This window comes from Chaetura pelagica, unplaced genomic scaffold (assembly GCF_000747805.2).
Source record: "Chaetura pelagica isolate M959 unplaced genomic scaffold, ChaPel_1.0 scaffold349, whole genome shotgun sequence".
Lineage (NCBI taxonomy): Eukaryota > Metazoa > Chordata > Aves > Apodiformes > Apodidae > Chaetura > Chaetura pelagica.
In genome coordinates this window covers 126136-140290 of record NW_009954611.1, presented here as the reverse complement: position 1 = coordinate 140290, position 14155 = coordinate 126136, and the positions used below count along the sequence as shown (strand labels likewise).

The window sequence follows — 14155 nt, the reverse complement described above, 5'->3', positions numbered from 1 at the left end:
AACCAAAAGGCATATTTCAGTCTTTTTGCTGGATGTTTGGTGATGATAACTTCTGTTAATAATGGGGATAATAACTCTTAAGTATACGACTGTCACTTTGCTCCTAAGAACTCAAGTTGCTTCCCAAAGCTGCACCAAAAAAGCACCTTAAAACTACTGAACTTTATCAGGTCTTTAACAGAATTTACAGAGGCTTGAACATTTCATTTCCTATGAATTGGCTTGTAGAAAGGAAAAGCAATTCCAAAAGCTTTGCCAGCTCTTGGCACATCTCATGACTAATGTTTACCCATTACTTTGGCCCAGAACTCAGCAAAAGGGATTTCAAGGAGCAGCAACACCTGAATGTTTCCAGGTTTCTCACTTGCTGGGTTTTTTTTGTTTTTGTTTTTATTTACTTTCATCAGGAAATACAGGTATCTCAGTTATTCTGAAATTATGGAAAGCAAAAATAAAACCATTAATGGATACTTTGCTTGTGTTTTTGTTCTGTTTGTGAGTTGCCTTCCTTTTAATTCCTTGTGGTAAAAACAGCTGGTAAAACATGACAAGCATTTGTTTATCCCAGCATATCTCACAATACAGGTGATATGGGTAGGTCACTTATTTCCTTGAGTAATTTAGCTGTTGGTGTGCAAGCTTAGAGCTGGCCTTGCCAGGGTGTTCATCCTGGCTTTCCTGGAAATGGAGATCAATATGCTGGCCCTAGCTGTGTTAAAATGTTGTCCAGGACCCACATGGTGCTGAGCGAAGGAGACACACATTTTAGCAACAATAAATATCTTTGATACATATTGAAAAAGCCCAAAGGTGGGATATGGGATACAGAGAAATACTGAAGGTGATGGCAATGCACCTTCAACCACTGTGGAGCGTAACTTGGTTAATGTTTAGGTCTTATAATTTATCTGTGATGAGAAATCCTAAGTGGTCTTAAATGTCTTTGCAGTGCTAGGATTAGATGTTCTGTCAACAAGAAGAGATCACTTACCTAAGATGTAGATCAACTGATACTTGCTGAATGGACTGAACAAAACATGTCCCAAAATACAGGTTGACCATCCATTGGAGAAATAATACACCTTGGCAGAAGTAGGGGAGAGGTTCTGGTTCTTTTATAGTGTTTTTCTGAGAACCCATTGCCAGTTTGGGTTAGCTCCAGTGCTATAGGTTTCAGGTGGCCTCTGAGAAAGATCTGTTGATTGATACTATTGCACAGCATGGGAAGTGGTAAGGCAGAAGATAGAGTTTATTGTCAGTAGGCTTCAGATCCACTGTGTAGAGGTCTGCTGTAGTCTGGCAGCTGTTTATTGAGGAATTTTCAGAGGGCTTGCAAGTCCTAAAATACTGAATTAAGTCCAGTGTATTAATAATCTCCTGTTTAAAGCAAAGTTATGATTTGGGAATGAGCTAAAAATAGCTACATGGAGTTCCTGTCCCTTGGTCAGAGTAGCAGAAAGATTTGCCAATCAGAATAATCCTGGCTCAGCCTCTTTCTCAAAAAATACTGACCTGTACATCCCCCTCAATATCTGTGTATAGATTTCATGCTTCATGAATTGCAGCTCATTTTGCAAGGCTGTTTTATCCCCAAACCAATTGTTTTTTCAATTAAAAGCAAACACCCACACCCCCCTCCCAAACCTGATTTTCACTGAGGACTATAGCTATTTACTCCTTAAAAATCCAAGTTCTCTAATGTGCACTGGGAACACTCACCATGTGAAAAACAACACTAGGATCATTTTCCAGCATTATCTGCAGGTCCTGTGGTAGTTTCTCACCGTGAGCTTGGTTGTCCTCAAAGTGCTAAAGCTTATGGAGAGATACCTGATTTTTTCCACAATGTATTGATAAAAATAAAAAGGGATTATTAAATAAATTATTTTTTTCCCTTGACAGTCATAGGAATAAGAGTCAGTGGTGCAAGGTAGGATGAAGGTCATGAGAACTCCATTTCTCTTCTCTAGTCAGGAAAATTTACCCTGAAAGTACGATCAGTGTAATGGAGTTGAACAAGGTGCCAACACCCAGTGGAGGGCAAAGGTGCAGCCTGTTGCTGGGACAGGCCCCTTCTGCCCATACATGACTATGTCTGCTTTTAGGCGGAGCATTGGTACCATCTCAGGTTGTCCAGCCTGTCCTCCAGCCACTTCCACAAGACTTGTAGGCAGCAAACACAGGCTGCCATCACCTTCCCCCTAACATGGTCACTGCAGCTCAGCTTAAAGGCTTTCTGGGAAAGTGCAAGCTCTGGATGGTCCCACTGGCTGTCAGATGGAGTGGAAGGGAGTGCCTCGGGCTAGGTCCTCCTGGTAACTGCAGCAGTCCTCCATTGCATGCATCTGCACAAGTGAAAATGGTGTCAGCTCTGCCCAGCGTGCAGTGCCCACTCCTCAATGGCCCTGCAGCTGGGGCTGCACTGATGGTCATTTCTGGTCTTCATGTACTACTTTTCTACAGTCCACATGGCCATGTCTGTACCTGTACCTAAGTTATGCTTTGCAAGTAGGCTTGACAGTGGGATCTCTGAGGATGTTTAGGATCCCAGTTCATTCAGGATATAATATATGAGAGCAAGAGGAAAAGTTTATTTTAATGTAAACAGCTGCAGGCTTCCTCATCTGTTGGCTAAACAGCTGTTAATTTGTACATATAATTATTTCTAGAGTAGTGGTTTAACCACTTAGCACCTTCTGCTTGCCCATATGAAATGAAAGGGTCTAGATTAGAGGTGTTCTGGTCTAATAAATACTGCAACTTTTGTGTCCTGTTCCTAAGCCAATGCAACTGGGGCTGGTGGCAATAACCTGCCTGTGCTCAGGACACAGTGGGGACCAGGCCTGAGGCATTCACCATGGCCTGCCACACCAGGGGTAGCCTCAGGAAGCCCTGGGAACTGCTGCGGAGAGCTGTGGGTTGCTGAAACCATGGTGCTATTCTTGGGAGTGCAGTGCTGCCTGCTGAGCTCCTCTCATGACTCTCCAGGGTGGGTGGCTGGAGTAGGGGTCAGGACAACCCAACCACAGCCTCCCCTCTCCTGTGAGCTCCCTTCTCTAGCTGAATCAAATCCAACCTTAAACCCCCCAGCATCTCTGATGCAGCCTGTATTGAAATAAGCAAGACATATCTGAGGTCATTTGTTCTTACTTTGCTCCTGTGACTCCTGACTGTAGCTGTTCATCTCCACCATACCTAGCTAAAAGCACCAGCTCCAAGGAGGTCCCTCACAGCTTACCTTGCTGCTGGCTGCTGCCTACGGAGTGTGGAGATGCTGCCTATCCCTGTCCTTAGCCCCTCATCACTAGCTGGGCTCTGCTTCTTACTAAGCAGGGTGGCCCCAAAGGCCTTCAGCTAAATGGTGCTAACACCACTGCATTTTCCTTATCAGCAGGCTTCACAGTTCCAAGGACTGTTCATGGTGCCTTTGCTCTCCCTCCCAGGCTCCTCTCTCTGAGGAACTAAACATATCTATGTTTAGTTAGAAAGGTGAAAAAACAGACTTGCTATCTTCCTTGAGGAGATGTCATGTACTAACTCAAGCGGAAAGATTACCCAAGCCTGGTCTAAAATTTGCTCTGTGAATGCAGTTGGACCTGATGCTTAGCTTCTCCACCCACATCTACCCCAGCCCATATGCTCGTTAACGGGGGCCAGGCAGGTGGTGCCACCTGAATAGTAGGAACCCAGCCCTCATGCATTCTCCTCCAGCCCATTACCTAGAAATACCACGACCACCACCACCGCATTGTCAGAGGGGGAAAAGCCCGAGGCATTCCCAGAGCCAGCGGCTAAGTGTACGGATAAACACGGACAGTCACTGCCACCTTGTGGAGACTTGCCTCTGTCAAAATTTGTCTTTGCCAGCTGCAGGTGGAGATAAAGCTTCTTGCAGCTCTCGTGCATTCTTCACTTTCTACCAATCTATACCATCTCAGCTCCTTCTCTCCAGAGGAGGAAAAATAGCATTTCATGTGGATGTGCTTCCCTGACTTCTGCACAAGACTTTTTCAAGTTCCTCAAGCTCATAGAGTTGATCTTTACCAAATCTGGAGGCATCTGGCTGGGTGTGCTTCTCACTTGTGTGAAACACCCATTGACAATAAGAATGCCACTGTATGGTTCAAACTCTGCTCAACTAAACTGAGTACAGCACCCACTGCCTCCCCAGACCTCCTGATCAGAATCTTATTCATGCCACAGTTTTGTGCTTGGTCTTCTGACTGAGGAAGAACTACAGAAAAAGCTTTCAGCAACTGGGGTAGAGTTGGTGTAGTTATTGCTTCAGAGAAAGAGCAGAGACACCTTGCCAACAGCCAGGTAACTGCAAAGCCTGGTACCCTCTGCCTGTTGTCAGCACGTCAATGTATTAGGTTCACAGGTGAAGATGTTGTGGGGGGCTGCAGGGGTGCCTTCTATGAAAAGACACCAGAAAACATCAGACAGAGCTAGTGACAGGTGGCTCCAAGAGGGACGTGTACTGATTGAAGCTTAAGCCCTCTGTGATCATATATTTAAGAAAGGTTAAAAAACCACAGCTACACAACAGCAGCAGGGAGACAGGAACAAGCGTATGGGAGAAAAAACACCTTGTAGGCACCAAGGTCAGTGGAGGGAAGGAAGTGCTTCAGGCACCAGATTACCCTGCAGCCCACAGTAAAAACTATGGTGAAGTAAGTTGTCCCCCTGCAACCCATGGAGGTTAAGTGTGGAGCAGGTATCTGCCAGTAGCCCATCGAGGACCCCACACCAGAGCAGGTGGAGGTGCCCAAAGAAGCTGCAGCCCATGAACAGCCCACAGAGGGGCAGGGTCATGGCAGAACTTTGACCTGTAGAGGGCAGCCCATGCTGGAACAGGTTTTCTGGCAGGACCTGTGGCCCATGGGGGACTTACACTGGAACAGTCCATTCCAAAAGGTCTGTGCCCCATGGACCCCACACTGGAACAAGGGGAAGAGTATGAGGAGGAAGGAGCAGTAGAGGCAACATGTGATGAACTGATCACAAACCCTATTCCCCTTCACTACTCAGAGGTGGGAAGGTGGAAGAGTTGGCAGTGAAACTGAGCCTGGAAAGAAGGGATAGATTGGGGAAAGTGTTTATAGATTTGCTCTTATTTCTTAATTTCTTAAATTCTTATTTCTTTAATTGCAATAAATTAATTAGCCCAAGTTGAGTCTGTTTTGCCTGCGCCTGTAACTGCAGAGTGATCTCCCTTTCTCCTGACCCATGAGCTTTTCTGTCACTTATCCCCCTCCTGCTGAGGAGGGGGAGTGATAAGAGGGGCTGGCAGTCAGCCAAGGTCAGCCTACTAGACAGTATCTCCCACCACTCTCCAAGGGCCAGGGACCAGCACCACAAGAGTTAATCCAGCTAGGATTTCACCAGCATGTTCCTCAAACCAACTGCTTGGATGGCTGGAAGTTGAATGTTCATGGAGAACAGTTCAGAGGAGCTGCTATGCCATTATTTGCTGGCATTGGTAAAAAAACAGAAATTTGTTGTCCTTGCTAGATCCAGCTGAATGAACAGTAAAAATTTAAACAGTTGAATAATTACAAGTACTCTTACTGGAATAATCTAGGGGGGGTCTACGCACTGTGACCCCTCGGCCTACCCTGTCTTGAAAATGAGCATTCTCTCATTAAGCCTAGTTATTCCAGTCATGTGTTCCAATTGCTGTGTTCAAGGAAGTACTTTTCTTTCTCTTGGCCAGCCCAGTACAAGAAAGAAAGCAATATAACAGGCTTGCAGACAAAAACATCTTGCTCTGCTGGTTTGACAGCAAGGCACATATCCCAGCTATTTCACAGCCAAATGAAACAGACTGCAGTCACTACCCGAGGGGAGAACTTCTTCCTGGAGCCCTTATTCCCAGAAGAAACCTTTAGATGCTTCTTCTCTGCCATGTACATCAAGTTTATTCCAAACATTCAAGTTAGTTGGCCATCTACCACCTCCCTCTTAATGGCATCTTTTCAGATCACTGGATCAAAGCGGTTGGTTCTGGTCATGCAAAGAGCAGATCAGAGTTGAGTTAGAGCAACACTGGTGTCTGGCATATGGTAATTCTGGCCTCATTCCATCACATGAAAAACAAGCAAGGCAAAAAAAATGACCCACTGAGTTGTCCAGGGTATTGCTTAATACATATGAGCCAGGCCATACAGCCCAGGGTTTTAGCAAGGCTGCTCACACCCATTCTGTTCAGGGCAAAAGGTTTATTTGCTATATCTATTCTATCTCAAAAGCTGAAACTCCCATGTTCTTGCTGTTGGAAGACAGTACACTTCCCTTCCTGAACTGGGGTTCTCTCCCAGTAGCTGTAAGCTGTTGCTTACAGCTCAGGAAGTGCAGTTGCTTAGAAGAGATTTAACTGGGAAGTAAAATTACTAAAAAGAGAATTGGTTCTGTCCTGGTTCAAACCAGAACAAAGTATAACCATCAGGTTGTGCTTTCAATCACCTGTAATGACAAGGACCAACTTCAAAACACATTCTGGCATAACTGTGTATTTGAAGAGAATACGTTTGCTGGTTCCTTTAAAGGGAAATAGTACTGAACACACAAATCCTCACTGCATATTCCTCAAAGAGCCGTGCCATGAGTGGGAAGATACTGCAGCACTGGTAGATGAAGACTCATTGCACTTGTAAGAACTAATTTGCACCCCCAATTCGCTGCAGGAATTACTCCAGCCTTCCAATCTTATCCAAGCCTATCTTGAATTTCCAATCACTTCTTTGTCACCTGGATCTTTCCAGGCTGTTGCAGAGTGACATCTTATTAAAGGAAAAGGAGCCTTAAGTCAAACTCAACACAGGTTGCGTTTCCCACTAACTGCACCTTTCCCCTGGTGTAGCAGGTAACAACCTGGTCTGGTCTCACCTCAGAAGAAATGTTAGTTAGTTGCTTCCTTTATTTCTTAAACATGAAGATGGATGCTAGGGGCTCCTCCTGAACTTTACCTGGACTTTTCACCAAAGCTGCAAGGCTTTCAACATTGTCTTCCACAGCAGCCTCACAACCTAACTTGAGCATGGATTGGATGATTGGACAGTGAGGTGAATTGGGAACTGGCAGAAGGACAGAGCCCAGAGAGCTGTGGTAAGTGGGGCAGAGTCTAGCTGGAAGCTGTGACTAGTGAAGTTCCCTAGGGGTTGGTATTGGATTCAGTCCTATTCCATACATTCATCAATGGCCTGGACAAAGGAATAGAGTGGACCATTAGCAAGTTCACTGATGAACCAAAGTGGGAGGGGTGGCTGACACACCACAGGGCTGTGCTGCCATCCAGCATGACATGGACAGGCTGAAGAACTGAGCAGGGAAAAACTTAATGAAATTCAACATGGGCAAGTGCATCTGGGGAGGAACAATCCCATGGATCAGTACAGGTTGGGGGCTGACCTGCTGGAGAGCAGCTCTGGGGAAAAAGACCTCAGGGTCCTGGTGGACAACAGGCTGGCCATGAAGGAAAAATATGCTCTCGTGGCCAAAAAGGCCAATGGCATCCTGGGGTGCATTAAGAAGACTGTGGCTAGTAGGCCAAGAAAAGTTATCCTCCCCTTCTACTCCACTCTGGCAAGTCCGCATCTGGAATATACTGCAATAAATTCTGGGTTCTGCAGTTCACCAAGAAAAACCAACTACTGGAGAGTCCAGTGCAAAGCCAATAAGATGATTATGGGACTGAAGCATCTACCATATGATGAAAGCCTGACAAGAGTTTGGTCTATTCAGCCTGGAGGAGACTGAGGGGAGATCTCAAACATTTCTAGATTTACAGGACAGGTGTCAGCAGGATGAGACCAGACTCTTGTCAGTGGTGTCCAGTGACAGAACAAGGGGCAATGGTCATGAACTGGATCACAGGACATCCAACCTAAACATAAGGAGAAGCTTCCTTACTGTGAAAGTAACAGAGCACTGGCTGCTCATCTGGATATGTTCCTCTGTGATCTACTCCAAGTGATCCTGCTCTAGCAAGGGGTTTGGACTACAAGATCTTTCTGTGATTAGTAATGTTTTAAACCTTTCCTGCTCCCAGCAACTGCCCAGAGGAAATACACTAAGCCACCCAGGAACTACTTTCAAAAGCAATGGTTGTTTGCAGATAGTGATGTAAATGATGCATTCTTGCTCCAGCTTCATTTTATTCTCTCCCCACAAACCTGTCCATAGCACCACTTGGGGTAGTGGTTTGCCACTCACCTGTGTCAAGTCCATGTAACACACTCCTCTTGGTGAATTAGCCAGAACTGAAGAGGAAACACTTTGCATGTCCCTCTCATTGCATAATCACAACTCAGATTTTACTTCCAAGATCACTGATGACTCACTCTCAGCTGAAGGGTGTGGTCACTTCTCAGACTAGAAGAATCTTGTTTCCAATAGGGAACACATGCAGTAAGCTGTTGAAGGCCTCCAGTTGCCAAGAGCCAAAAAATTCATGCATGCTTGTGATATGAGTGTCAGGCTGAGTCACACATGAGCTCCCTACCACAAAGACAAGAGACCACTCATTCCACACCGTCTGCACTAGCAGTTGGTTTTTCATCAGTGATACTCAATGAGCAGCACAGCTAACCTAGCCCTAACCACAACATTAGGCATAGCTGCTAGCTACAGGTCTGCTTCCTTATTTGCTGAATTCTTATCCAGGACAACATGCAAGCCAGCAAGAAAGCCATTTTGATATGGTGGAAAAACACAGCAGTTATTGGTAACTCTGGGAAGAGTAGTTGAATAGTATACAGAGGCTGGCAGGTCAGCATTAATCTAGACAACCTGATGCAGGTTTGGAGAACTGCAGTCACTTGCTGTCCAGCACAAAGTGTCCTGGGCTCAAGACAAATTTTACCTCCTCAGTCATTAGTTCCAGACTGTTTCCTTGTAACAAAGCAGCCCAACTCAACTCAAAACATACTTTGGTACTAATAGGACCAGAAAGTACAACAATAGAAAGGCAAAACTGAAAAGACAAAAAGGCAGCAGCTCCAAGTCTTAATTTACACTTCCATAGCAGGATTGGGTAATATGTTCTGATTTTCAATACACAGCCAAATCTTAGCTTTGAAGTCCAAAATCAAGCTTGCAAAATTTTAAAAGCATCTTCAGCTAAAAAGAGATAATGAAAGAGTCTATCCCACCCAGTAACCACACTTTTCTGCAGCTCCTAAACTTTCTGTATCTGCAAGCTAGACTGCCACTCCTTAGAATATAGTACCCAAGTAAGGTAGCAGTAGACTTCTAAAGCAACTGCCATTGCTATCACACAACATTTTTCCACCCTCAGCAGTAAACCAGTAATAGATCAGGTTGTATTTGACAAGAATGTTGACATCTAGACAGAACTTCAACATAACAAAAATAGAAACCATAGCATCACTCATATTTTCATTCAAACACAGGGCAACATCCAAAGTGAAGAATTCACATTTTATTGTACTCATTTACATGGATTAAGAGGATAGTTTCCACTACTTAAACTAGCTAACTTGTTTAGATTAATTTTTAAGTAGAAAAGTTGCGGGCTATAATGTTGCCGAAGCAGTGACGCTTCAATGTCTCCACAGCTGGAGATTAGACTAGACTTTTAATTGTCTCTTCCAGCTTCTCTTTATTTGCCCCAGAGAATTCCTGCACCTGTAAAGAGAGACAATCTTTAGAACTTTTCCATTCAGTGCTTCATAACATTAGCTGCATACCATCCAGACACATACAACTATTCAATGCTGTTACAGCTGAAGTTTTTTCACACCCAAAACAGTGGGAACGGGACAAGAGTCTGTCAAGAATCACCTCCAGAATACCCTTCCTGGAGTCTTCTACATGAAAAACAAAGGAAAATAACTGATCCTGAACCAATGTTAAGACTCAAATACAGGTTTGAAGACACTCTGGAGGTCATTGCAGAGCAAAGGTTCCTCAAAGTTACCTTGGGATGCTCAGGACCCTTACTAATAAAATTCTGGAAGGGTTGCTCCAAATGACCTGTCCCTGAGCCTGGCTTCTCCTGTGAGAATTGTACTTCCTGTAACTTGCACAACAGAAACACAAAGGAAACATTCATGTCTCAAAAACAGGGGTTCTGCAAGGTACAGGACAGACCACATTAAAGGCCATAAAACTGCTTGCTTGATACTTTTGCATCCAGAGATCTGTCAAGGTAACCCAAAACAGAAAACCACCCAGAGTTAAGCATAGCATCTTCACACACTGTCACATCATAATCACAATTCTTACAGTTATAATATAAAGCTATGGAAATTTATCCTGAAAAAACTCCCCAGGTTGTTATCATTTGTCCCCATATTGATGTGAACTAATGGTCACCCAACATCTGACACTCTTCAGGTGCAATTCCATTGCCTTAAGCCATGAAACTTCCATTCAGGCATTGTTTTACTTTAGAAAAGCCTACTGTGCAAACTGAAAACCCAAGATAACATTTAGCTCAGCAGTTTTTCAGTTCAGGTAGACAACCATTCACAACTACCTCACACAGGCAGACCACTATGCTGTCAGACTGTGGACCACAACCCCTCATGCATCTCTGGGCAGAGCAGCCACAAGAGGTCTGTTAAGTCCTCCAAGTTGGAACTTCCACAGGTTACACAGACTTTCTGTAAAGGCATCCAAGCAGTTGTTTCTATTGTCTGTACATTCAAGCACATTAGACACTTCTGTTTGGGTGAGACTCCATAGGGATATATAGGAATGTCTCTCCTTGAACATGAGCTGCATCCAGAGAACAAATACTAACCAAAACCAGTAAAACGCAGGGTGCTATGCAGACAGACTGGCAGTCCTAACCCAGACATCTAACCTCATTAATCACTTATGAAGCTCTGCTTGTAAGTCTGACATGTGACCCTAACTCAGTTCACTACCTGTAAACAGGGTTTGCTTCATCAGACACTAAGATGAACTTGCTTTCTCTCAGGAGTGTCTCGATGTCAGTGATGGCCCAGACACATTATCAAGGAAAAGCAGGCTATGGAGTTGAACATTCCAAAACTTCAAGGGTTTAGCTTGACTGCACCAGTTCCAAAGGAGCAGAGCCTACCTTTTTTCCATTCTTGTAGAACTGGAACGTTGGCATGCACTTCACATCACAGTGGCTAGCAACATCCTGGAAAAGACAGAAAACAATCTCCAGCTGTGCATGTCTGAATGATGGTAAATTCAGAACCTACTGGTTGCCTTTTGTTTAGGTGATAGGGCAAGCCACAACTGCTCAAAGGTACTGCAAAGGTACTTCAGGTAGTTCATCACTAGCAAAAACAGTTCAGTGTTAACATATCCCTGAAGCAAGCCTGAAAGATCCTCCCTTCAGCATTCATTTACTGCAATAGCAAAGACATTTACTACACAGGTACTCTGGAAAAAACAGACCTCTGCATTGAAACAGATGACTATTTGTAAGGCTTAAGAGCTCTGTGACAAATCCTGTGTTTCAACCTGACATTGTTCAAGTACCTATTTGACATGCTGGACCTGCTACACAAGACACTTCATTGCACTTAATTCAAGTCATGAAAGAGGAAATAGTGCCAAGAGCAGTGTAGAGACCAGACTGATCATCAGCCAGTTCAGCCATTAGTTTTAGGGAAGACTGTATCAGAGCAGCATAGGCCTCAGACTAACACTCCCTGCCAACACAAAGTCACTGTTCCCAAGTTATCTGACACTTCATAAGGCTTCAAGTGTGCAGATAACCACAGCAGTTTGCTCTGTTAAGGTGTCCTCTAAAATTTCATACTTCCCAGGCTAACTGCTAAACCCCTATTTCTCCTTCTCAAAGTTGAAGTAATCTCTCATTTTGTTTCAGTATCTGCAAGGACTTTTTAAAAAAGAGTTCTTCACTGTCACTTGTATTACTCATTTGCTGCCCTCTTAGCATGACTCTGGACCATACCTGGGCATCATCCACATCAATTTCGATGAACACCACATCACCATACTTCTCAACCAAACTCTAGAACAAAGTAAGAAACCATGCAGTTAGTATCCACAGAAAGCTATATTTTAAAAGACTTATTAATACAATTTTTAAGTTTGGTGCTGCTACCCATCCTGCCCTGCCCACATCCCTACCTCCACAGTGAAACCTGCCTTGTTACCTTAAAGCATTCCAGAAAAATGCTGGAAATGACATGTGGCAAAGGAAGTTCCCTGTGTCTTATCATCCATCAACACAAAAACATTTGTATATACTTTATCACAGTTGCCAATAAAACGAGAAAGGCTACTTACGTGGAAGAAGGGCTTGATCATTTTGCATGGCCCACACCATGTAGCAGAAAAATCAACTACTATAAGCTTCTCACCAGCAGACTTCAGTTCTGCCTCAAATTCACTCTACAAAAAAAATATAATTGAACACAATGATTTCCACAGAATCACAGAATGGTTTGAGTTGGAAGGGACCTTAGAGATCATCCAGATCTAAGCCCCCTGAATGGGCAGGGACACCTCCCACAATCTCACCTTGTGAATTAATCAAGTGTGAAGTTTGCAGTTATAGCCAAATTTTGTCCTTTCCAAAAGGATTTAGACTAATGCCAAAGCTAGCTTTCTCTCACAACCTTAACACACTAACCATTCTGGTAGCTATATAAACACTTTAACTAGCTGGGGTATTTGTACCAGTTAAGTGCTTCAGTGTGAATCACTTCCATCAGTGCTAGCACCAGCCAGGGTTGTACAACAATTCAATTAGAAAAGGCCACAATGCTCAGCCACCTCAACTCACTCAACTGCAGAAACATTGGCTAGAAATTAATCTCACCTACAATCCTCAGCCCTGGCAGCTCCGTTTAGTCTTACCCCCTGAATGTGATCCTTATAGTTTTTAATAATCTACTCGTTTCTGCCTTGGCAGGAAAACTTCCATTTTATTCTGAGACAGACTTTCCTCTGCAGAATTTGGGAGGGACACAACCCTTCATACACTCCTCCAGTTCAATGCCACTTCCAGTCAATGGCCAACATCAAAATGATGTTGCAAGCATTACACTACAGCATTGTTTCATAGAACAGTTACTTTACTCGCTTTGCCAAGTGAATGGAGATGGCGCATGTCTACCAAAAGCAACACTACACATACAGACTTTGCGCAAGTAAAACCCAGGATTTCAGAGTGTCAAGTCTGTTTCTTGCACTTAGTCACAGCAGTCATTTTTGAACAATGTTCTTTGGAATACAGAACTCCTTACATGCCTTTAACCATGTCTGCTGGTCAAAAAGCAAATCTTTTAGTAGAAATGAAAGACATTAAAAGCATTAAATACATGTACACTAGCAACAAACAAGTGTCTCAGGCAGAAGCAGAACATGCTAATCAGCTACTTCCTGACAGTTTCTTTTCCAAAGCAAGTACAAGCCACTTCAACATTCCTCAACTTCACTCTCCAGACAATGCAAGCCTCAGGAGAGCTGTTAATATAAATTTCAATTCAGATTACGCATACAGAAGATGGCTGCTTTGTTCTTCCCAGCTTAACAGACCAAAGCATCACAGTTCTGTCAGCAACTGCTAAATGACAGCAGTATGGTTACTGCCAAATGTTGGCTTTCCAGTGGAGGGGTTAACCAATGCCAGCCTCTGCAACCAGCAACAGTATATTGAGACCTGATTCTAGTAAATTATTGCCCTCCCATTAAAGAATGCCATGCAGGTGAGGAGCTGAGACTGCACACAGTAAAACTAGTCATTGAGTATATTTAACAACAGAGCAGACAGTCTTGCACCAGCATTCTCATGCATAAACTTACAAAGACTTCCACATAACTTTAAAGACACCCAGCATTACATCTCCCTCCTTGTTGATAAGACGTTTTCCCTCCCAGTGCAGCCATCTACAGAAGCACAGCCTCCCCGTGTTGAGTTCTTCCATCCCTGCATCTTGGATATTCCGCATCTACTGTGCTGCAAGTTCAGTAGCTAACCTCCTCTCAGTGTGGAAAACTCCTGTGTCTCCACATTCTCCCACTCACGCACTGGTAGTACACATTCCCACACTCCAGTTGCAGAAGTGCCCCACTCCTGCCAACAAAGTTCCATGTCCCTGTACATAGCAACCTGTGCTTACCGCTCCCTGAAACTACTTATACCACAAATTCCTCAGTCCTTCTCACACCTCTGCTT

General features: G+C 44.0%; 1 protein-coding gene across 1 annotated transcript; it reads right to left on the bottom strand.

The window, feature by feature from the left end:
- Positions 1-9423: 9423 nt before the first annotated feature.
- Positions 9424-13087, bottom strand: LOC104395730 (thioredoxin). The gene is made up of 5 exons (XM_010005462.1): positions 13052-13087; positions 12262-12366; positions 11924-11983; positions 11072-11137; positions 9424-9648 (listed from the first exon to the last, which is right to left on the bottom strand). Exons 1-5 carry the CDS (start codon positions 13085-13087, stop codon positions 9586-9588), a joined length of 330 nt encoding a protein of 109 aa, XP_010003764.1. The 3' UTR covers positions 9424-9585.
- Positions 13088-14155: the final 1068 nt, after the last annotated feature.

What these genes read in the sequence shown, in the direction of transcription:
- LOC104395730 (XM_010005462.1), bottom strand. Translation starts at nt 13,087, where the DNA reads ATGCGCCATCTCCATTCACTTGGCAAAGCGAGTAAA. An exon ending in TGATCAAGCCCTTCTTCCAC is followed by an intron (nt 11,984 to 12,261) that starts GTAAGTAGCCTT and finishes ACTTTGTTCTAG; the next exon opens with AGTTTGGTTGAGAAGTATGG. An exon ending in TCTACAAGAATGGAAAAAAG is followed by an intron (nt 9,649 to 11,071) that starts GTAGGCTCTGCT and finishes CTCTCTTTACAG; the next exon opens with GTGCAGGAATTCTCTGGGGC.